This window comes from Thermoascus crustaceus, assembly GCF_041956765.1.
Source record: "Thermoascus crustaceus strain CBS 181.67 unplaced genomic scaffold VTN00scaffold_1, whole genome shotgun sequence".
Taxonomy (NCBI): Eukaryota; Fungi; Ascomycota; class Eurotiomycetes; order Eurotiales; family Thermoascaceae; genus Thermoascus; species Thermoascus crustaceus.
Window position 1 is genome coordinate 5,174,554 of NW_027192527.1, and position 22,226 is coordinate 5,196,779.

General features: G+C 51.4%; 9 protein-coding genes across 9 annotated transcripts; 4 read left to right on the top strand and 5 right to left on the bottom strand.

Annotated features, from left to right (window-relative positions):
* Positions 1-933: 933 nt before the first annotated feature.
* VTN00DRAFT_1868 (uncharacterized protein) lies at positions 934-1,326 on the bottom strand (the record flags this gene model as incomplete). The annotated part of the gene is made up of 1 exon (XM_069428022.1): positions 934-1,326. The coding sequence occupies one exon, from the start codon at positions 1,324-1,326 to the stop codon at positions 934-936; it is 393 nt and encodes a 130-aa protein (XP_069292570.1).
* A 1,083-nt stretch (positions 1,327-2,409) lies between these two features.
* On the top strand, positions 2,410-5,385 carry VTN00DRAFT_1869 (uncharacterized protein; the record flags this gene model as incomplete). The annotated part of the gene is made up of 2 exons (XM_069428023.1): positions 2,410-2,645; positions 2,724-5,385. The coding sequence occupies 2 exons, from the start codon at positions 2,410-2,412 to the stop codon at positions 5,383-5,385; spliced, it is 2,898 nt and encodes a 965-aa protein (XP_069292571.1).
* Positions 5,386-6,485: 1,100 nt separating this feature from the next.
* Positions 6,486-7,030, top strand: VTN00DRAFT_1870 (uncharacterized protein; the record flags this gene model as incomplete). Its single annotated transcript, XM_069428025.1, has 2 exons — positions 6,486-6,635; positions 6,695-7,030. 2 exons carry the CDS (start codon positions 6,486-6,488, stop codon positions 7,028-7,030), a joined length of 486 nt encoding a protein of 161 aa, XP_069292572.1.
* Positions 7,031-9,839: 2,809 nt separating this feature from the next.
* On the bottom strand, positions 9,840-10,788 carry VTN00DRAFT_1871 (uncharacterized protein; the record flags this gene model as incomplete). Its single annotated transcript, XM_069428026.1, has 3 exons — positions 9,840-9,955; positions 10,079-10,147; positions 10,728-10,788. 3 exons carry the CDS (start codon positions 10,786-10,788, stop codon positions 9,840-9,842), a joined length of 246 nt encoding a protein of 81 aa, XP_069292573.1.
* A 233-nt stretch (positions 10,789-11,021) lies between these two features.
* VTN00DRAFT_1872 (uncharacterized protein) lies at positions 11,022-12,269 on the top strand (the record flags this gene model as incomplete). The annotated part of the gene is made up of 1 exon (XM_069428027.1): positions 11,022-12,269. The coding sequence occupies one exon, from the start codon at positions 11,022-11,024 to the stop codon at positions 12,267-12,269; it is 1,248 nt and encodes a 415-aa protein (XP_069292574.1).
* A 1,374-nt stretch (positions 12,270-13,643) lies between these two features.
* Positions 13,644-14,498, bottom strand: VTN00DRAFT_1873 (uncharacterized protein; the record flags this gene model as incomplete). Its single annotated transcript, XM_069428028.1, has 4 exons — positions 13,644-13,817; positions 13,896-14,186; positions 14,240-14,301; positions 14,399-14,498. The coding sequence occupies 4 exons, from the start codon at positions 14,496-14,498 to the stop codon at positions 13,644-13,646; spliced, it is 627 nt and encodes a 208-aa protein (XP_069292575.1).
* Positions 14,499-14,845: 347 nt separating this feature from the next.
* On the bottom strand, positions 14,846-15,147 carry VTN00DRAFT_1874 (uncharacterized protein; the record flags this gene model as incomplete). The annotated part of the gene is made up of 2 exons (XM_069428029.1): positions 14,846-14,864; positions 14,921-15,147. The coding sequence occupies 2 exons, from the start codon at positions 15,145-15,147 to the stop codon at positions 14,846-14,848; spliced, it is 246 nt and encodes an 81-aa protein (XP_069292576.1).
* A 2,221-nt stretch (positions 15,148-17,368) lies between these two features.
* Positions 17,369-18,508, bottom strand: VTN00DRAFT_1875 (mitochondrial 54S ribosomal protein uL22m; the record flags this gene model as incomplete). Its single annotated transcript, XM_069428030.1, has 2 exons — positions 17,369-18,387; positions 18,460-18,508. 2 exons carry the CDS (start codon positions 18,506-18,508, stop codon positions 17,369-17,371), a joined length of 1,068 nt encoding a protein of 355 aa, XP_069292577.1.
* A 1,281-nt stretch (positions 18,509-19,789) lies between these two features.
* VTN00DRAFT_1876 (uncharacterized protein) lies at positions 19,790-21,574 on the top strand (the record flags this gene model as incomplete). Its single annotated transcript, XM_069428031.1, has 4 exons — positions 19,790-19,931; positions 20,031-20,110; positions 20,190-20,672; positions 20,735-21,574. 4 exons carry the CDS (start codon positions 19,790-19,792, stop codon positions 21,572-21,574), a joined length of 1,545 nt encoding a protein of 514 aa, XP_069292578.1.
* Between the last annotated feature and the right edge of the window lie 652 nt (positions 21,575-22,226).

The following is a 22,226-nucleotide window of genomic DNA, read 5'->3' on the forward strand; positions in this document are numbered from 1 at the left end:
GGTACATAAAAACAAGGAAACCAAGCACATGGGACGGAAACGAAAAGCGATGTCGATTATAAATTCGAGTTTCGTGATGCTTGAAGCTGCACCGTGAGCGCGTCTTGGCAGAGAGCGGCCCCAGGATGGCTTAGCGGCAAGCCGGAGGGCGCCGTTGTTAGGCACGTCTGTCAGCACATACAGCCAGTACAATCTATATATCCAATAATAGATACTCTGCTCGCCTTTGATCTCACCGTTAAGGCTCGGTCGCTGTCTCTCACATCAATACTGCAGATGACCGACTCCACATTGTCCAGTCAGAGGCTCGTATGCACGCTGTCGAATCAGATGCCACAGATTATTTGCGCCCAAGAGCTCTCCTGACTTGGCGTCTGCAGGAGCCATGACAGCTATAGGAGTCGACGTGGATCTGCTCTTGCTCTCTCAGACGCCTGTTGCCAACAAAGATATATTTTGTCTTGCCTTTTGGCAATGCTCCTCTTCACCGGTTTGAGCACCATGAAGCAATTGCTGCCAAAATGAGTCCCATCCAGATACCTGTATTGTGTTAAGTCAGTCGAATGCACCTGACTGACTTCCCCGAGCTAGCCTGCATAGAGGCCCGGTTCGTGGCAGTGCTGCTTCAAACCACGTAGAAGCGGAGTGTGAGTCTTGGCAACGACCAAGCTTCTGTAATTGTCACTCTATCGGTAGGCACTGGCAGGAATGTTCAGCCATCATGTCAGCCAGGGGTTAGCATAGTCACGGAGGACTAGGAAGGAGGACAGCAGAGCCAACCTGCTTTTCCTACCACCGTCGACAATGACTCGAGCATTCATACTGGTCGTTTTCCTCATATACATCGCCTTCCGTCTCCAGATGTTACACAAGATACTCGAGCGGCATGGAGTTTCATCATGACGGCTCCCAACCACTGCATTACGTAGTTCACTATCTCGAGTTTTCGAAGAGGTCCAAGGACCTGGGCCGCACATGCGCGTAGACGAACGAGCCACCGGGCGTCTCGTCTGGAAAACAATCGAGCTTCTGTGCCGTGCCTTGGCATGGAACCATAGACAACACGATTCGCCGCTGAGACGCCTGAGCAAGCGCCGGGCTCCAGACGGACGGATTGGCTACGCAGGTTGAGAAAACAAAGCATGGAAGCGTGCTCCGAACGGCCAGCATGCGGACATGCGGAATGCACATCATCGGGTGCTTCTGTATGGCTGGCTCGGCAGCCTCCGCGGTGCTCCGCATGCCGCTGGGTCGTGGAGACTGGGGTTCGGTGTACCGTCGATGATACTCCCGTACAGCGTGAACAGTACACACCGTACCGAGCATGGCCAGAGAAGAGGTAACGGTATTGTCATGTTCAACCGGCGGTCAGCGGTCAGCGTGTGTCTGCCCTGTTGCCTTCATATCCACGCGGCAGGCCACGTCCGGCGGGCCGAAGCTGGCGACCGCGTAGGAGCTCGTGTAACAGCAGGATGGGAGGAACCAGCTGGCAGTCGGTAAGGCTGTGAGCATCCAGCACAGGCAACATGTTCTCCTGTCAACCCGGGATCATGCTATTCTTAGACGGGTCGTCCTCCAGAACGCAGAGGATGGAGAGCAGAGCACGGAGGACAGGCCCTACAGGGAGATAACCCGATCTGGGATCCCAGATTAGATCCATCCATGACACGTGACCGGCCCGACTCTGCCCCGAGACATACGACGTCGATCGCGTGTGGCTGGGGATCGCCCGCTCTGCCTTTTTCTGTCCTCCCTCTGTCGTCTCTCTTTTGTTTTTGTCCTCTCCGGCGCTGTCATCGTGCTCTCTCTCTCTCTCTCTCTCTCTTCTGCTGTCCCTCTTACCGTCCGCCCGTCAGGCCGCGGTGCTGCGTGCATTCCGGTGTCTCGTTCTGTCGCTCGACACCTGTCGATAGCCGTCGAGACCCGCCGCCAGATCTGTACGCGGCGGAGCATGCAGGGACGGGCGCGCTGAGCGGCCAATCCCCCACGGCGGCCGGCCCAGTCTGCCGAACCGGGGCCCACCAGCCACACGCTGGACTTTCCCCAGCCTCTCGCTCGATCCAGCCAAATCAAAACATCCCCACCGTCCGCTGTCGCTGTGCATATCGCCTGTCTCTGCCGCCCATTTCCTCCCCTGTCTTTTTCGCCGTTTTCGTCGTCGTTTTCCAACAGTGCGTATTGCACGGCCGCTCGTGGATTATTTCTTTGTTTCCTTTCGCACGATCGTTTGTTGTTTGTCGGAATTGCTCCAAGCCCCTCTCTTCCCGACCTGAGTCGTAAGCCCCGGACGTCAGCCCCGAGAGCTGCTCCAGCCTCCTCTCTAGCGAGGTCCGGATGCTCGCCCCTATCCCACCTCACTCGTTTTTTCTTTTTTACTGTGTGCTCTGAACGCCAAAAAATTTGCCCGCCATGGTGTCCATGTTGAAGCCCGCAAAGCTGCCCAGCCACGGCCACACGGCGGGCATCTATGCAGACATGTCGGTCGACGGGCCCTCGATCGGGACCTTGGTTGCCGTCATCGACCGGGCCAAGAACCTCCCAAACAGAAAGACCATGGGAAAGCAGAACCCGTACTGTGCGGCCCGCCTGGGAAAGGAAGCAAAGAAGACGGAGACGGACATGAGGGGCGGGCAAACACCAAGATGGTACGCAGGGCAACCACCCCCACTTCCACTCTCCTCGATCGAGTATCCCTGCGGGAGATGGACTAACTCGTTGTTCAGGGACCAAGAACTTCGATTCACAGTACACGAGTCTCCTGACTACTACCAGCTGAAGGTGTCGATATTCAACGACGACAAAAAGACAGACCTCATCGGTGAAACCTGGGTCGATCTGAAAAATGTCGTCATTCCAGGTGGTGGGCAGAGTGACCAGTGGCATCCATTGCAATACAAGGGGAAGTATGCTGGCGAAGTTAGGATTGAAATGACTTACTACGACACCCGTCCAGAAGACGAAGCAGTCGTCGAGCGAAGGAAAGAGGCGGCGGAGAAGATGCAAGCGAAGGCCAGCAGCCCAGCTCCCGCTGGGTCATCATCACTTTCAGGCCCACGGCAGCCAAAGCCTCTCAAGAGACGGCCTCTTCCTGTGGATCCCACAGGCCCATCTCCCGTGAGAGCCTCGGCTCCAGAGCATGTCCAGCCTGCACCTGCGCAGGCACATTCGTCACCGGCGAGACCCGTCGTGATCGAACAGACACCACCGCGCGCTGCCGTTCCCGACAATGCACGGCCTACATCGAGACATGCCGCCGCTCCGGAGGCTATATATTCCAACTCGTCACCTGCAACGCGTCCTGGACGAGGGTACGATGCCCCGGAGGAGTTCCAGAGAGAATGGGTGCCCGTCAACCCCCGACACGTAGCCACGAACACTCCGCCGTACCCTCAGGACGCGCGACCCTCTTTTAGAGAACAAGCGGTGGAATCATACGATCCGCGCTTTCAGCAGCCAAGACCTACAGCTGAATACCCAAGACCTGCTGAGTACGAACACGCTTACCACCCAGACCACTGGCAGAGACGAGAAGTGACACCAGGTCGATATGAGTATCCTCCTGAGGAGATGCATTCCAACAACGCATACGAGTCGCCGCCTCGACAGAGCAACTATCAGCTTGTTACCCCAGAGCAGTCCCGCTACAACGCTGACCAGACATCCTACGGTCAAAGGCCGAGAAACTCACCATACCAGCCGGCTCCAGCAGGCTACGTCTATGAGACTACCCCACCCGAATTCGCCCTCCCTCGCTCGACTCCAGGCTCCGCTGAACAGTATCATCGGTACAAAAGAGATAGCCCTCGCCGGAACACGGTGAGCCGCGACGAATATCGTACCGAGTATGCATCAATGCAGCCTCGCGTTGAAGACGAATATGAGGAAGACCCCCCGCCCCCTCCGCCTGTTCACAGGTCTGCATTTGTACAACCGAATCAACATGCACAGCCCAATCAGCACACAGCAGCTCAACCTACAACTTACCAAGCCTATTCTCCAGAATTTGCTCCTTCTGCATCGTCGACCGACATGGACCTGGCCACATCTGCGCACTCCATGTCATCCCAGACATCATACAGCCAGCCAGGCAAAGGTCGTCTCCAGGATCTGCCCTCACACAATAATGTGCAAAATATGCCACCCAGTTTGGTTCCGGGATATGATCCAGCGATCGCTGAAGCAGAGTCAGACCGCGCGATCCACGAGAGTCGGGCTAGCAGAAGGCACAGCAATATGTCCGTGCAATATCAGCCAGTCCCTCAACCTGAGCCCCAATACTTCCATGCTCAGCCTCCTGAGCCCCAGTATTATCTGCCTCCGCCTTCCGATCCGCAATATTACCCGGAGCCCGTCCAGCGACTGCACTCATCTCCAGGACCAATTGATGAGAGACTGGATCGGCGACCAAGTTCCGGCGTGAATAAATCGAGGTCCACGAGCCCGGACCCCCGTGCTATTCCTCAGAGGAAATCTGTCAGCCCCAAGCCCCCGCCCACGGAAGAACGTGGCTTGACTGGTGTCCCCTTTTCTCCGGATTCGTACGATGCCTTGAATCCAAATGCAGGGAAATCATCCGCCACTAGCGCTCCGGCTCCGCGATATGAGACTCCCGAGCAAGCGATGGAGGCGGCGAGACAGACTGAGCTTGAGAAAGAACGGGACCTGGAGCCAATAATCGGAAGTGATGGCCGAGTCATCGATCCTTCGGACCATCTGCCTACGGATACCTGGGCTCCCGAGCCCGAGCGGAAGTCGAAGAAGCAGGAGGTCGTTGTGCGCTTCAAGCGCTCACCTCAATCCAGCCCTGTGGGTTCCCGACCGCCGCCCAGGGAGACTGTCGCGGCACGGCCTGCAACAAAGCCACAGATCATCGATGTCGGACCCTCTGCGTCATCTGAACGTTCCGGCAGACACCGCATGCAAAGATATCATGGCCGTCCTCAATCCTATGCCCAGCCGAGCCGAAGTTCCGCTTACCATGTAAGTCGGGCGGACAATGGTGTCCGTGAATACCACAGATCCGGCGGCTACAATCACAGCAGGAACTATAGCACGCCTAACGCTTATGGTCCTCCTCAGTCTCGCCGGCGGTCCGTATCGCCGGCTCCCGCTTCCCACTACTACACATCAAGCGAACCTGTCCCGCCAATTCCTCCCAAGGTTCCGGTTGCGCAACCCATGAACCAGAGTTATCCGGTATTGAGCCCTGTTACTACTGCTAGTTCTGCTCCTAATGGGAGTCTGGACGCGCTTAGCAAGGAGATGAAAACCATAGACATTGGATCCGTCGGGTGTCGTTCCGGACGCAGTGGGAGGAGATACCATCATGATCATCGTCATCATGCTCCAAGGGCTCCTCCTGTGGGTGCTGGTTACGCGGTGTAACCGTTTGATACCGGGTGAAGTAACTTGCTACTCCACCTGATCTACTTTCCGATTCTTTCCTTGTTTCATGGCTTTGACGATATTTTTCTTTTCTGCTATGGTCAAGGTGTTTTTGGTCATTTTCCCCGCTTCTGGAGTAAGCATGAGCTCTTGATACTGGAGAATGGTAGGTTATGTGGGCGGCGTTTGTCTATCTTTGGTTTTGTCTTGTATGCATTGGTGGGTACACATACAGATTGAAAATGATGGCTTCTTGATGTTTATGACCTCGCTTGCATTTCTTGAAACTTTGTAGATTTTTGAGTGGCATATTATGGTACGGTGCACTACAACCCTGGCGGACTGCCATGTGCTACATAGCGAGCAAAGAAGACTCAAAAGAGTGACAGGTAAGTGTGCTTGTTTTGTTAGTTCAGTTCGTGAGCAACTCCGAATCGTATGCATTGCATTCCTTGGCGATGGTTCTGCTGGATAGGTGCCTAGATTAGATATGATAGACAGGCTGAAGCATATCTTTTATCACCTCTTCCCTTTTCTGGCTGTCTAACTAGCTCGTCCAAGTCAATCAAAATATTGTTCAAAAATCCGGGAGCAGCTCTTTTCCTTCTTAGATACGGCTGCTTTAACCGAGCGAGCCGAGTGAGTCAGATGATTTACTCGCCCAGCTTTATTCATACCTACTCACCCCATTCTTATTTATCTTTAACGCTCACCTTGGTCGCCTAGCATCCATCCAAGAAACCTCCTCGAGCTCTGCACATCTCTGCAGATCATTGAGGGGTTGCGACCAATTGAAGGAACCAGCTCCAAAAACCATTATCTTAGACACGTGGGGGCTGGAGCTAACATGCGGCTGGACGAGCCTTGCACGAGGCTTTTCCGTCGTCCTTGGATTCCCCTGTCCCTTTGGGACTTCACTGTTATCCCTAATTGCAATGAGGATCTGGTTCTCGATGAAGCGCGCCCTCTTGATAGTCTGTCAAACGTCGCCCCTCTCTCCATGAAGAATAAAAGATCTGGAGATTCTGACGCGCCTGTTTTCATTGCTGGCGAGCTGGCTCGTCACCATCGTCCACGTCCAGGCAACTGTCCCCTTTATCATGAACTGGTCGACCAAGGACTATGGTCCAGATGGCCCGTGGCAGGCTGTTGAAGTCTCCGTCGGCAGCCCGCCACAGACCATTGCGCTCTATCCTGGGGGCACTTGGTCCAGTGTGGTCCTCACGACAGCGACCTGTCAGAATAAGTCGGTATCAAGCACTTGCTATGGAGCGACTGCGCCATCCAGCCGGCAGACACCACAATCCAGGGTTCCCAGAGCACCTGGGAAGAGAGTTGGGATGGCCACTGGACACCTTTGACTACTTCTTCCGGGACCGACAGATCGAGCGGCCTCTCTACAGGTGACAAGGCAGGAATCGGCGTAGGGGTCACCGTTGGCGGGAGTATCATCATCGCCGCGGGCATTTTTCTTCTTGCCCGTCGTCGCCATGATCGCAGCAACCGAACTCGCAATAATCAGCGGACTCCTGCGCAATTAGAGGGTAAACAAAAGCCCGCAGAATTGGAAGGACAGAACGGCCCTGCGGAGCTAGGCCCTTATCGTCCCTTGTGCGAGTTGGAGAGTCGTGATCCATCTTTATAAAGACGTCATCGGGTACAGACAGCACCTTCGGTTGCTGATTTGAAAGTTAAAAAAAAATAAAAAAAAATAACCGCCCCAGACATATTGGATGATGGGGAGGGAAGAGGGCCGGTCAGATCATCATTGGAACGGTTGTTGATGGAAGAAAAGGCCCTGCTGGAGCTTGGAGGAAATTTTTAAAATGGGAAATGCCGTACCAGAACTTTGTGAATTGAAAGAAAGAGGTGGAGGAGGGTTCCTGCCACTATCTAAGAGCACACAGGTGAATGAAAGGAAAAGGAACAAGTCTACTGTTGCACCTAAGAAAGAAAAAAAGAAAGAACAAAAAAAAGGGAGTTGAAATTAAAACAAAACAAAGCATGCCAGAGGACCATCAGCGCACACACATTACTTCACTTAAATTCCACACCAGTGAGCTGTTGAACTTCGCTTAATGCATAAGGTTAGGAGGAACCAGTGCCTTGGTAGCCCTTTGTTCTCTCTTTAGGGTCTATATATATAAATATATATATTCTTTCTTTCTTGGCTAACAGGGCGACTCTGTTATGAACCAACAGATTAAGCGCTATCCAACACAGCCTTGCATGACAGGACGATAGTTACCCCGCAAGGAGATAACTAAGGATATCAGGTCACGTGATACAATGACTAAGAATCGTATACAGGTACCATAGTGGGGGCGAATATACCATGAAGGACTAGGTTATATAAGGACGCTCATTACCACCATGTAGATAGCCTTAGTTCTCCGTGCTCAATAACACATTGTTACTTGGTTATACACTGGCAGGTCAACAGGCTAACCTACTACGGAGTATACGTACTCAATAGGCGCTCTACTTCTCCTTAGTCGCGTTGTCTCTATCACTTGATTACTCTATTGTGTTTGACCTACGAAGCCCAAGCCTCCCTACCTTAGACCAAGCCACCGTTGCGACTCAGGACCGAAATAGTCAAAACAGGTGGTTTGCTTGCTTTCTCTGTTGGATTGGAATTCGAATTTGGGAACTTTGATTGGGACAGTGACAATAATGACAATAATGACAATAATAATGATGATCTCCTTGAAAGCCACAGCATCGAGTTAGGGTATATCCCTTTTTTCTTATCATTATCATTGTCATTATCCTTGTTCTTTGCAACTGTACATCATATATAAAATAGTTCTTGATGATTGGTAGGGATTGCGGATTTGGTTCTGTTTGCTGTTTCTGCTTGTTTCCAGGGTTTATTATTCTCCAAGTAATATAAATATATATATAAATATAATTGATATAACATAAATAACTCTGACTTTATTATTATTATTATCCCTTGAGCAACAGTCTGGCTTGTTCGATCCACCAATAATGTCTACAGTAGGTGAGGGTAGTCCTTTTTTCATAATTGACGCCTTCCAAGGTTATTACTGTCTCAGTCAATCAATCAGTCAGTCGGTCACTGGACTGACTCGAGTTACTTCCAAACTCTGTGACTGTGATAGTCACTGAGACTAGAATTTAAGAACTTACTGGTCACTAATTAGGAGGGAATGGGGTGGGGGCTTCTAGAATGATTGATGCCTTTGTTCGATTCGATCAACTCTGACTGGGTTTTCTCGGATGGACATCATATGCATGATTTCATCATATGTTTACAATACGTATAACCTAGAATAAGAATAAACGTAGCTCCCTCAGGCTAATATAGGCTTCGTCTTATGCACTGCTTTGAATTTTGGAAAAAGAAAAAGAGGGGCATGGCACCTCTTCCTTGGTCAGAGGGAATGGGGGGTATAATCTTCAGGTGAACCGTGCTGCATCTATCCGTGACTTATAATAATAGCTGCAAGCGAGGGCGGGATGGGATAATCCATCTGATCTTTAATACTTAGGTAATGCACATCATGAATGGTGTTTGAGGTTTCTTTCTTCCCTTACTATACGCTTCGTGATTGGCCTGAACTTCTACTTATTCTGTGCGAGGTTTTAGGGCTCTCCGAATGATACCGAGGACCATGTGATCATACTGTACAGAAAGACACATCGGATCGACTCAGTATGTGGGTATGAGTTATAATAGAATGCAGTGCACTAAGCCTTGGATGAGTGTAAGCGATAGCCCTTCCTGTCCATAGTACATCGTCATTGGCTGAGACAATTAAAAAGAAACCATGCAGCCCTATAGTATAGTGCGGTATCCTGTTATTATTCTAGCATTAATCGGCCGACTCCATGGACCTCACATCAGGGTTTTCCACGGCAGCGAAGCAAGGCCCTGAAAGTATGTGCGAATTGCCGGCAGGCCTTTGGTCTTCGTATTATGGTCTAGATCTGGAACTTGATTGCAGATCCCGAAACAGCAGTGTCCTCAACTTTTCCGGCCGGAGACAACGTTCGCTGCGTCACTATCTCAAGATTCGACGATTCCAGTCTGCAAGGGGACAAGCCTCAATATTCGTTCTTTGTCATCATCCAGGCGGTGCATGTTTCATGATGCTAGTTCTAGATGGCACGAACCATTTGTGGTTTGCTGCTGATTCAGCATCGGAGAACATCAAAATCGCATTGATCGGATGGTCATCGCTACGATTTAAATCCGACGACAATTCTGTTTCAGCAAAGACCGCGGGATTTGCCATTCTCAGGGTCTCGCTTAAGTGTAGACCATTATGCGTCCGAACACCCATCTATGTATGGGGGGCAGTGGGAGGGGCTGCACTGCATTATCAGGTTGATGATACCGGTTGGGATCTGCGTGACGCGTTTTGATTCATTTCTCCGTTTTAGGAAAATAGACACTTTAAACCATCGTCCGGACTACCTACCTGCTAGTTCCAGCGGCCCTGGCCATCCTGCGCAAACGTATAGCCATTTCTGCTGAAGATGCCCCGATTTTGAGAGACACTGAAGGAAGCTGCCTGCTGCCCAAGCTTTTTACCTAGTTCTATAGCATATTCCATTATTAGCAACTGGGGACAAGAAACTATTTCCTTGGCGTCGATCTAGCGCCCTCGTGCGACCGTTATCAAGTCGGATCGGAGACTGAGACGTCACGCTAGCTACTAACCTATATAGTTAGGTAGGTAGACACGCGCCGTTGAGCAGTGTAGGCTGAACCGTTGAAGCTTCGTCCCTACTGCAAATCATGCCCAGGCAAGGCTCAGAAAAGCAAGCCAATATCCTCTCATGATTGGTTCGAAGGAGGCCTTGGCAACGAAACTGATCGTCCCAGGTGAACTTTCGACTGCCGCATCGAGTAGTACCTAGTGTTTGAAGAGCCCCTATTAAGCTAAGTTAGCCTGGGTGACAAGACAGAGCGTTGGGCACTTAAAACGCTAGATATGTCTGGTAGATCCATTGCCCCGTTGGTGACCTATTAGACGGTCTGTTCTGTGGGGATGGTTGCGGTACTATGCCCTAAGACAGCTGGGTTGACGTCTGGCAACGGTTATATGCCTGTTGCGTGCTTCCAAATCGGGGTTTGAGAGGGCCAGTGGTCCTCCACGACCCAATAACTCCCTTTTCCCTCTGATGTATACCATAGATCGGGTCCTCCCGTAGATCTGACGTTGGATATCTGCTGTTTCTCTCTCTTGAGACCGTCAGGTAGCTGTAGCTGCTTCTCGAGCACTTGTCTGCTGTCAAATCGAATATGGATCGTTCCATCTCCTTTCACACGAGTGAGTCCCCAGTCAACATCAACAAACAGCACGTACGCTCCTCCCACACGTCTTGAAGAGCAGACGACGGCCAATCCCGTTGAGTTCCTGATTCCATTCATTGCACCTCGGGGCCTGCCACAGCCTGTCATTCATCACTCTTTCTTCGAGGGATCGTTGCCCCAGCACGCCTTGTCTTGTCTCTTCTCGTCCCAAGTCTTCAACCTTCACAGCCATTGACTGTCGATAACTGCCTAAATCCTTTTCATATCCTTGCTTTGCTCATGCGCACGCATTCACATTATCTGACGGCATTAGTCATTTTTAGGAAAGTTGAAAAGTGCCCCAGTCATGGATGACCACATTGAACTTCTTAACTCCCTAAATCGCACTTTTCTCTGCCCAGACGAGCCAGGTCAACGCTGGACTGTCGTATACGACCCTGTTCCTGGAAGCGTGTTATCACATTTCACGATCGTTAGATCCGACGCGGCCTCCAAGACTTGTTCGTCTTCTGCTGCAGCAAGTCAGTCTCGAACTGACACTAGAACCCTTTCTTCATCACTCCTACCGTCATCCAACGTAAGCTCTGGAAGAGGAGCTGGCCTTGAAGCACCCTCGTCTTCCACTGCTTGGAACAGTACCGGCGTCATCAACGCTGCTTCTCCCATCTTCACGATACAAAGCGCGCCGAACATGCCCCGAACCACCACTGGCACCAGCACTAGCAGCACCATCAGGTGCGAGTTCTCTGAGGGACCCTGTGCAACGGGGGGCGAGAATCTCCGTAAGGTGATCTCTCATATTTTTGGACGGAATAAGAACTGTACCAAATTGTGCCCAGAACATGTCTGGGTCCACTACTGCCGTAAGCACTACCAACGTGCTCGATACCGAGCCAGTCTCTGGCCTTTCACGCAGTGTGATCTTCTGCTGGACTCCCTGGCACGCATGCAGTCCTGGGGAGGAATTGAGTCATTTGAACTTGTCCTGAGGAAGCGTGAGAATCAGCGGACTCGGACAAACAGCGAGGCAGGCGAGCGGGCGACGTCACCACCAACAGGCGCTCAGACGCCTGAAGGATCACCTCGAAGCAGCGCGGTCACATCGCCTGCATCAGCTGCGAGCACTCCGGCTCGTAATGCCAGCAGCGGTGGCGCGAATACCACCACGACCACCACTGTCACCACACACAAACGGTCTCCCGTCGTTCCTCCATCGCCTGTTCCTGACTGGCTCCGCCTAGAGGTCGGGCCTAACAAGTCTTTTGATGACATCCGGGCTATCGTCGAGCGGCTGAGGGAGCATCTAACTCGCGAACAGACCGCCAGGAACAAGATCTCGTTCCCAGACATTGAGATCCTCCCCAAATTCAGACCTGGATGGAAAGTTGCGCATCAGGAAGTTGCAGGTGGTGATGAAGTTGGGGAAGAAGAAGAGAACCCAGAGAGTCACGAAGCGGAGGAGGAGGAAGAAGAGAGTGAAGAGATTCAACCCGGCTCGTCGTCGCACTATTCCCGTACGGGACGGATAAGCAAGAAGGGGGCCATCCGGAAGCTTCCCTCTACTTCTCCAAATGTGAAAACTCCTCGCAAGTGAGTGAGCCCCATGTAGAAGGGTGTGAATGGGCAAACCACAGTGCACAGAACTGGCGGCAGGTTGTTGATGTTCAGGCTTGGTGTTGTTTGGCACAGCATACACAAGGTGGTTGGAGTTCAAGCGATATGAAGGTACATGTTCCGGAAAAGGGAGTGCCATGAAACCTGGAGTACAGTTATACCGGCATCAGTAATATGGAAAGAAGCATTTGGTGGTTTTCTCGGCATTTTCAGGTCTTTCTTTTTGTCAGTTTTCTTCCAGCTCTTTTTGGCAGGCTGTGGTGAGAGAGTATTGGAGGTTCCCAGGTGGTCTCAGGTTTCTTTGGGTTTTCTTATGTCTTCAGATTTCCTTTGTATTTCTACCCGGTCATCATGTAACTAGTAATGAGTATGAGACTGACGATCAATGATTAATATGATACATACACTGGATACCACTCTCGTGACATTCCATGCCTCAGTAAACCTTTTTTTTCTCTACTTTTTCGGTTTTATTGAGGAATTAGCAACATCCACGCTGAATGAGTATGCTGGTGTGGTGGGCACCTGAGCGGTATCTGAACTCACCAAAGCCCTAGGGAGTCTAGAAAAAGATATTGAAATGATGCTGATTCTATACTAGAGGGAGAATATTTGATCTCCTTCGGATTGGGTAGGATGTTTCAGTGTAGGACGGATGGAAAATCGTGTAGCCTTAATGTACGGCGCCTAGTGGATTGGATCGAGTTCTATTGTTCTCGTGGTCAAATTCGGTCTTCGAATAGACGGTGAATCCACGTCTCGACTCTAAACGTCAAGAGACTAATACGCAAGTTTTACATAGAAGCCGTGGGGAGATCTCCAGATTTGTAAACTGATTCTTCTATCCTGATGACGACTATTGATAGATTTCGCATGGAGCTATGCTGACCAGGCATGACGACACACCCATATAGAAAAATACGAATTACCAATACCCAGTCTCATCAAATTCATAAACATTACTCAGAGAAGACCCTGGAATCCAGGCACTTGTACATACGTATCTACATGATTGGAAACAGAACTTAACGCCATAGAAAAGGGAGAGATAGATAAGGCCAGAAAAGGAAACCATAAAACCGCAAAACTACTGGCAAATCCCGAACCTAAGTGAGGAAACGAACCAGAGAATTTTTTTTGCTCGAAGAATCCTCCGTTGTGGCAGGATAGTAACCGTCGAGATAGGTATATAATGTGTATCTCCCAGTAGATCATAGAGAACTTAGCCACCCAAACCACCTAGCCGTTATGGTCATGTCGCAGAGAGTAAATTGCCGAAAGCCAGTGCGGCGGGACATATCGACTGTGTTTAGCGAATTATTCGCCTCGAGGTCGTAAGGGATCAAGCTATATATTACGAATGATCCTGAATGAGCTCGTAACCGCCTTCGGAAGGCAGCACGCGTGCCGCTGCCACTACACCTGCTGCGCAGAACATGGTTATGCACCAGCTCACGGTGCAGAAAATCCAGGACTCGTCCAGTTTCCAGCCGACAAAGAAGCGCTCGTCATTGTCGAACAAGTACGCCTATCGAGGTATCAGCCCGCATGTCCCAATACTGATGATAGACCTTCAGTCTATCCCGTGTCGTCCTTCTGTACTCACCACTATCGACATGCCCGCCGCTTGGACGCCGGCTGCCAGGATGAGAAGCAGGCTCAGAACACTCCATCCCGACTCCCTCAGCTGCTTGCCTCCCGCTAGGATGATGATGTACGAGACAATCGTCATGCCCTCTAGGACGACGGCGAAGGACATGAGGAAGCCGACGGAGCGCCACATGGAGCAGAAGTATCTATCCTCGCCATGGCAGTCTTCAGATTGCGGAAAGTGTTCACATGAGTCTGTAAGGGAGGAGCAGCGGCGATGAAGACCGTACGAGTAGTGGAAATGTGGCTGTCGTAGTTAGCCAAAGTCCATACATGTATAGTATCAATCAAGTAGCATACCTTCTCGCTGTGATAGCTGACCCATTTGGGCACAATTATAGATGCGATAGTTAATCCAGTGGCTGTTCATCCGCATTTCCTGTCAGCCTTGAGAACGACAAACAGTTCCTTAGAGAATCAAGGGAGAAGTAGAAGCAGAGGGGACAAGCAGCAACGTACCAGCTAGAAACACCAGGAACGTTCCGGTATAGACAATGGTCTTGGTCAAGATCCCTGTATAGTTCCTACTGCTGCTCGCAGGTACCAAGTCGAAATCCATTATGACGATAGTAGTTCCGGAGCTCTACAGCGAATAATTGACCAGGCACCCCTCTTCTCCTTCAAGACGATAATAGTTGGTCCTATCCGTGTTCTGGAATGCCAACCTTCCCTGTCGAGCTGTATCAGGGCTCGGTCCCTTATATAAGTAGCCGTACACGCGTATGGGGCCGAGGGTGGGGAGGTGTTCTGTAGGGGTGGAGGAGTATGGAGTATGAACGAAGATCCGAGGCGGGTCGAGCGGGAGAGCTTAATCGAGCTCCGCAGGCGATAAGGATGGCGATGGCAGTGGGGACGAGATAGGCACAGTCAAGAGAGGATATTCTGAAGCGTACCTCGATGACTGAGTTAGGTGGAAGAGATCTGACTGGGCAAAGCGAGTTAGACACGCAGGGAATGTGCGTACGAGCAAGGGAAGGATACCTGTGATTGAGCTGTACAACACCAAGCTCGACCGTCGGATCGATAACGTGGAGAGAAAGCAGCCGCCTTGGAGCTCGACCGCAGATAAATGACGGTTCGTATATGCTGGTGCTCAGATCACAGTCGGTGAAGAGATGAGAGTTAAGAAATTTAGTAGCGGGGGAAGGGCAAGGGAGGAATCCTGGAATCCTGGAGGTCGCTGTCGTCGCATCTTCCAGTTTGTTCATCGCGCCCGCACCGCTCCAGCCTCCAAACTCCGGCCAACCCGCGACGACAAGCCATTCTTGCCCACCATTGCAGCACCCAACATGGGTAACATCTGTCGCAGATCTGCTCTGGGTGACGTTCCCCTACAGATGTGGAGTTTCTACAGTACAAAACGTACAGCACAGTTAACTGCCACAGTTCCCCGATCCTCGAAGCGTCAACTTCCTATCCCGAGAGAGCGCAGGGCGCACATTTCAGTATCAACATTCGGAATAGCAACCAAGATCCCGATAGAAAGGAATAACGGCTAGGGCGAAATTGGCCCCGATTGACATGCTCCCCCTCCAAGTGGACATAAACTAAACGGCAGTGCATGTGCCATGTTGATGATCCAGCGCTGCAGATTTGCACGACTGCCACTAGCTAGCTGCAACTTGGAAGCCCGTGCTCGCATTTCGACTCTCCCCACTGCGAAAACATCGATTAAAGAGCTGGGCCCGAGCGAGACGCCGCGGGAACATGATCTGTCCACTGAGTACTCCGTATACATTGCAGCGATCAAAGTGGGAGCTGGATTCTGCTACCTACAAAGTCGCCTGTGCCGATGGCTCTTATACCCGCACCCTTCGATGGAGAAATGTGGGTTGCATAGCTTTGATCATCTTATGCTCCATCGCGTTATCGTGCTACCGATTGACCATGATCTGCAAGAAAAGAAGTCACTAGCATCAAACAATTTAGACAACTATACAACTCCACAAAATGACAGGACCTAATATTTCGCGCTGGGACTAGTCTCCACAGGCATGTAGCCTTTCTTTATTTACTGATAACACCATCGGACGAAATTATTCCCTCCTTGCATCTGCCATCGATTTAAAGTTGAAGAAGCCACCCCCTCCTACTGAGCTACTCTACTGAGCTACCGCCATCGCACTACACAGTTAGCGCCGGCGGGATTTGTTCGACCACTCGGATACGCAGTAGTATGTTTCACAGACACACGATTTGGTGTCACCTCGAAAAGAAGACCAGTGTATTCTATATAATATGTACATCGAAATTAGTTCTTCGGCAGACCGGCTCGTTCAACAACATGACCTCGGGACTTGGCAAGAGGGGACGTCTACCCATGTGCCCTGTGATTTAAATATCGAAGCCTTTTCCCTTGTCTACATCCCCGGCATTCGGGTCTCGCTTACACGGCACCCTCTCCGCATCCAAGTCGCGGGTTACTAGATAGGAGGTACTTATCCAGACAGACCTCTTATCCTTGTTCAGCCCACGAGACCCAACCACCGCTGCTTATCATCTCGTCTGCGGTCTATCCAAGCTAACCTATCACCTTCCTCTAGCAGCGACCTAATGTGGCTAGAACTTAATTGCATATGTTATCAGAGGGGCAAGAGCAAGGTCACCCCAGCTAGATATATATATGGTCGAGGAGAGATCCAGTTTGTTTATCTAGATGCATAGAACAGTGGTATGAAAGGGATAGTGCAATGTAGCTGTCAAGGAGGGGAGTATTCTAAATATTCTTTCCCTCCTCCTTTTATTTAGTACTTCAGTAGGGTATCTTGCATGTCGTTATCGCTCACGAAGCCCCCCACCGTCCCCCTCCTTCTGCTACTTATGTATCGTACACAAAAGTCAATGCACACGCGGAATCCCCGGAGATTTTATTTTAGAGAACTTTTAGTTCAAACAAGCTCCCTCCCCAAGTCTTAATAGATCCTAGCCAACCAAGAAATCTTTTTGGTTACGGTGCGGGCTGCATGTACAGTAGGGGATGGTAGCACACTGCGGATGGATCTAAATATAAATAAAGCGCTAGATGTCCATTTTAGCGAGTCGGCGCATCTATTAGTTCTGAAAAATGTGAAATATTTGGTTTCTATTGTATAGTACACATGGGAGTTATAGGTATCTACCTCAGCTAACACCTCCCGTTCTAGAACTCGTATCGGCATAGAAGAGAGCGACATCCATCGCTCCGTAGTGGATGGTCTCGGGGAAGAGGTTGAGATCTCATTTCCAGATAATCTTCTTCAACGGCATGGATGAAAAGGGAGATAGGATAATGTAAAAAAAGGATAAAGAATCAGGGTAGTCGTACATCAAAAATGCTAAAAAGACCAGCTAAACATCACGCAACACCCGACAACCCTTGCTTTTTTCCAAAGACGCAGCCGTGGAGAAAACGCTCAAGACAACACAGCCCAGAGAAAAAGTGGGAGGCGATCACCAGCTGTAGTACTGGCTCTGGGCTGTGATCTTCCGGTCCGGCAGCTGGGTCCACAGCTGGGACTTGCGCTGACGCAGGGCCTTCTCCTCGCGCTCCTGCCACTCACGGATCCGTGTCTTCTCCTCCTTCAGCAAGACGGACAGGCCAGTGTGCGGGGGACGAAGGATGTTGATCCGTCCCATCGCTCGGTGGTCGTAATCGACGTCGTAAGGACCGCGGTTCACCCACGCCTGTGCAATGTATATGGAGGTCGGGTCGCGGATAACCTTGCGCTCTCCGGACTTGAGGGTTATAGTAATGGGTTTGGGAGTCTCGCCGTTCGCGGAGCCCAGACCCATACCGTGGCGGACGATGGCGACGTTCTTCGCGTGCTTGAGGTGCTCGAGGACATCCTTGGCGGCCTTCTTCTTGCTGAGACGCATCTGCAGGATAGCCTCATCGATATTCTTGCCCGCAATCTGTCGCGCAAGCGGGGTGAGCTTCTTCACCGAAGTCTTGAACCAGTGCGACTTGCACAAGGTCTCCCGCTCCGTCCGCATGATCTCCTCCGTCTTGGTCAGGCGCCCTCGGCGGCGGATAGCACGAACGACCATCTTGCGCTCCCAACGAATACGGGCCTTCGGCCGCGGGTCGAGAAAGGGCTGCAGGAGCTCACGGTTGCGCTGCTCCAGCGGAATCTCTTCCGCCGACATAGCCTCTTCCTGGGAAACTTTCTGTGGACGCGAAGGTGTGCGTCCGGAGGCAATCAACTTGGGGGTTGGCTCGTCTTCAGCAAAAATCGAGTCGGAACTCAGCGAACCTTCCTTCTTCATCGGAGCGATTGGCCTGTGAGTGACCTTGGGCTTGACGGTTTCGGACTTCCCACCCAGGAAGCTCTTGATAGTGGAAAAGATGCCTCCTTTGCGGGGAGAGGTCTCCTGTGTGCTACCATCACCATTGTTGCCATTCTCCTGCGCACGACGGTAAGGAACATAGGTAAAAGTGCGGCGGGGCTGAATATAGGCACCTGGTCGGGCTGGGATGGGTCAGTCGATTAAAAGAGAATTCACGGCAGAGCATGAGGGTTGGGAGACACGGATAGACGTACCTGCCCGGACCAGATGCCGGTAAGTATAGCCAGCACCCATTGTGGCCATGGCGAAACCACTATGGAGGGGCAATGGCCTGGAATTTCTGGATCACCGTCGTGAGATCAATGCAGCAGCTGGAGAAAAGTCTCGGAGAGGTAGGAGGCCGAGTCGGTCTTGGCTGCGGAGATGGCCGTGTGGTATGCCGTAGCTGAGTCAGCACGTGCCTGGTTGCAATACATTCAATCTCGAGTCCTCTGCGGTACATGTTGGCTCGATATCCGTGCTGTTCTTGCTGCTCCCATGAAGATTTTTGGAGTAGTTATAAAAAACGCTCGAATTAGGGCTCCGTTGCAGGTAGGTGTATTTGAATGCACGAACGCACAGACGGACGACTGATAAAACCCTAGTATGTAACTACGGTACAAAACAAGATGACTCAGGCTCAAGGACATCCATGGATAAAATGCCTCATGCTTCTGCTGTTTCTTCAGACGGCCACTTCTGCATGTAGGTAACTCAAGTATCTCAGTCGGCCTTGTACGTTCACCGAACTGGTTGTATACCCCTATCAGATCCGGCACTCTGTGACTAGAGCGATTGCCAGTAATATGACAGAGATAGGAGATCGTTTCAGTCTCATCTCATCTCGTGCTCTTGCTATGTGGATGTTTGTCTTCTCTATTGCTTTTTGTTCGCGTCCTCTGGATTAGCCCTGTCTCATGCCACATGCGTTTTCTTTGCTGAACAACAGACAACCGCTGAGTCGAACAACGCAGCATATTTCCATATCTGCAAGGTATGGCGCAGGCGGTGGGTACACCCCTTTCAGTAGGCAGATAACAGGGCTATGTCCCTATTTTTGCATTATTGCTCGATGCGGTCTTGAAACAGACACCGTCCGGAAGTACCCGGCTGTGGTCTTGCTGGCAGAAACGCCCGAGAGGACCTTACGCGGTATCCTGTAGCCCAGCAGGCCGTCGACAAGAAGCACTCCCAGCAAACGACGTCTGTCAATATTAGCATTTGCTCTCGGTGCTCCGGATATCTGCTTAGAGGAGGATGGCAAAGTCTTTGCCCGCAAAAGCCGACTCGGCCCGACGCTGGTTGGCGGGAGCGCGTATGTAATCCGTGACAGAACGGTACCATAATACGATACGCTTCGGCAGCTTTTGCTTCAACGTCAACTTCAACCCTCGAAGCTGCTCGCCCAACATCCTCTCCTCTATCCACCCCCTTCACCTCTTCCAATTGCCCCCTTTCCTCCCGACTTCTCTGTCCCTGGAGGATCTCCCTATCTACTCCCCACTCTGAATCTTGTATTTTTGGTTTAACTCTTCTCCTCTCGCCATGTTCCGCACTCTACTGCCGCGGGCGACGCCGCGGGCTGTCCTCCGCACCGCCGCGCCACAGGCTATCCCCTCCAACGCTGTCCCAACTCCTTCTCTCGCCTTCCTCAGACAATCAAAACGAGGCTTCGCGTCTCCAGCTGGTGCGCACTCTGTCCCTTAAACCCGTTGCCGGTTTGTTTGGACGGCTGCTTTCGCTGTCGGAGAGGAGATCCACTGACCGCTGGATGGATACGGAACAGAGGAGCACGATGTGGTCATCATTGGTGGTGGTGTTGCCGGATACGTTGCTGCGATCAAGGCTGGACAGGAGGGTCTCAAGGTGCGATCCCTCATGACCTAGACCGGCCGCACGAGAGCCGCCCGGCATCAATTGCAGCTCCTAACTTCTTTATTTGAAGACCGTCTGTATCGAGAAGCGTGGTACCCTGGGTGGTACCTGCCTGAACGTCGGCTGTATCCCCTCGAAATCTCTCCTCAACAACTCCCACCTCTACCACCAGATCTTGCATGACACCAAGAAGCGCGGTATCGAGGTCGGAGATGTCAAGCTCAACCTTGAGCAGATGATGAAGGCCAAGGACACCTCCGTGGAGGGTCTGACCAAGGGTGTTGAGTTCCTGCTGAAGAAGAACGGTGTCACCTACGTCAAGGGTACCGGTTCCTTCGTCAACGAGCACGAGGTTAAGGTTCAGCTGCTGGGTGGCGGCGAGGAGACCTACCGGGGTAAGAACATCATTATCGCCACGGGAAGCGAGTCTACTCCGTTCCCTGGCCTGAACATCGACGAGAAGAGAATCATCACCAGCACTGGTGCTCTCTCGTTGAAGGAGGTTCCTGAGAAGATGGTTGTTATTGGTGGTGGTATCATCGGCCTGGAGATGGTACGTTCTCACCGTACTTGCCCATTGGGCTCTGGGAATTTGGATCATTCTGACAGTTGCAGGCTTCCGTTTGGTCCCGTCTCGGTGCCGAGGTTACCGTCGTTGAGTTCCTGAACCAGATTGGTGGACCTGGCATGGATGCAGAGATCTCCAAGCAGGCTCAGAAGATCCTCCAGAAGCAGGGTATTAAGTTCCTGACCGGCACCAAGGTTACCAAGGGTGATGACAGCGGCGAGAAGATCGTCCTCAACACCGAGGCTGCCAAGGGTGGTAAGGAGCAGACCCTCGAGGCCAACGTGGTCCTGGTCGCTATCGGTCGCAGACCATACACCGAGGGTCTCGGACTGGAGAACGTCGGCCTTGAGAAGGACGAGAAGGGCCGCCTGGTCATCGACCAGGAGTACCGCACCAAGGCTTCCCACATCCGCGTCATTGGTGACTGCACCTTCGGTCCTATGCTTGCCCACAAGGCCGAGGAGGAGGCCGTCGCCGCCATCGAGTACATCAAGAAGGGCTACGGTCATGTCAACTATGCTGCCATCCCCAGCGTCATGTACACCCACCCTGAGGTCGCCTGGGTTGGCCAGAACGAGGCTGATGTGAAGGCCTCCGGCGTCAAGTACCGCGTCGGAACCTTCCCCTTCAGCGCCAACTCCCGTGCTAAGACCAACCTCGAGACCGAGGGTCTCGTCAAGTTCATCTCGGATGCCGAGACCGACCGCATCCTGGGTGTGCACATCATCGGCCCGGGTGCCGGTGAGATGATCGCCGAGGCCACCCTGGCCGTCGAGTACGGTGCTTCCAGCGAGGACGTTGCCCGGACGTGCCACGCCCACCCGACCCTCGCGGAGGCCTTCAAGGAGGCTGCCATGGCCACCTACTCGAAACCCATCCACTTCTAGAGTTGTTCCCATAAGTTCCCATCATGTACTTCTCTAGTCTGGCAACGCTAGCACGCAGCTCATTTGTAGCATCTCGTTAATATCTCATGTGTTCTTTTTTAGTCATCACAAATCTGTATGAACAAGAAAAGAACAAGACCATATCGACATTTAAAACGCATTGATCTGATCGACTAGAATTATTATTAAAATTTCTTTGGTATGAATGATATTGAGAATATGAATTTTGTTCAACCAATAGGAAATCAGGAAAAAAGTTCAATTGTCAGCCGCATATGCGGTCAGTTAGCGGGGGCACCCGTATCAAACCTGCCAGACGCGGATAGGGTGTGAACGTCCATTTTTTCATACGGAGTACGGATAAATTTCATTTTCTATACAATATAAGTCTATCATCTTTAATTACGCTTAATGTTGCGTTATGTCTGAAACTTCTAACAGTATAGGCAGGAACAGTAACCGTACGCAGCTAAATAGGCATATATCGGGACAGAATATGATAAGGAGATTCTCTACGAAGAAAAAAGCATCAGTTTAGTTCTGTCTTCTTGTGTACAGATATGATAGACAGGTAGAAGGAAAGAGATAGAATAGACTAGAATAGAACAAAAAACAACATCATTGTGATTCTAAGGAGTGAGAGATCTAAACC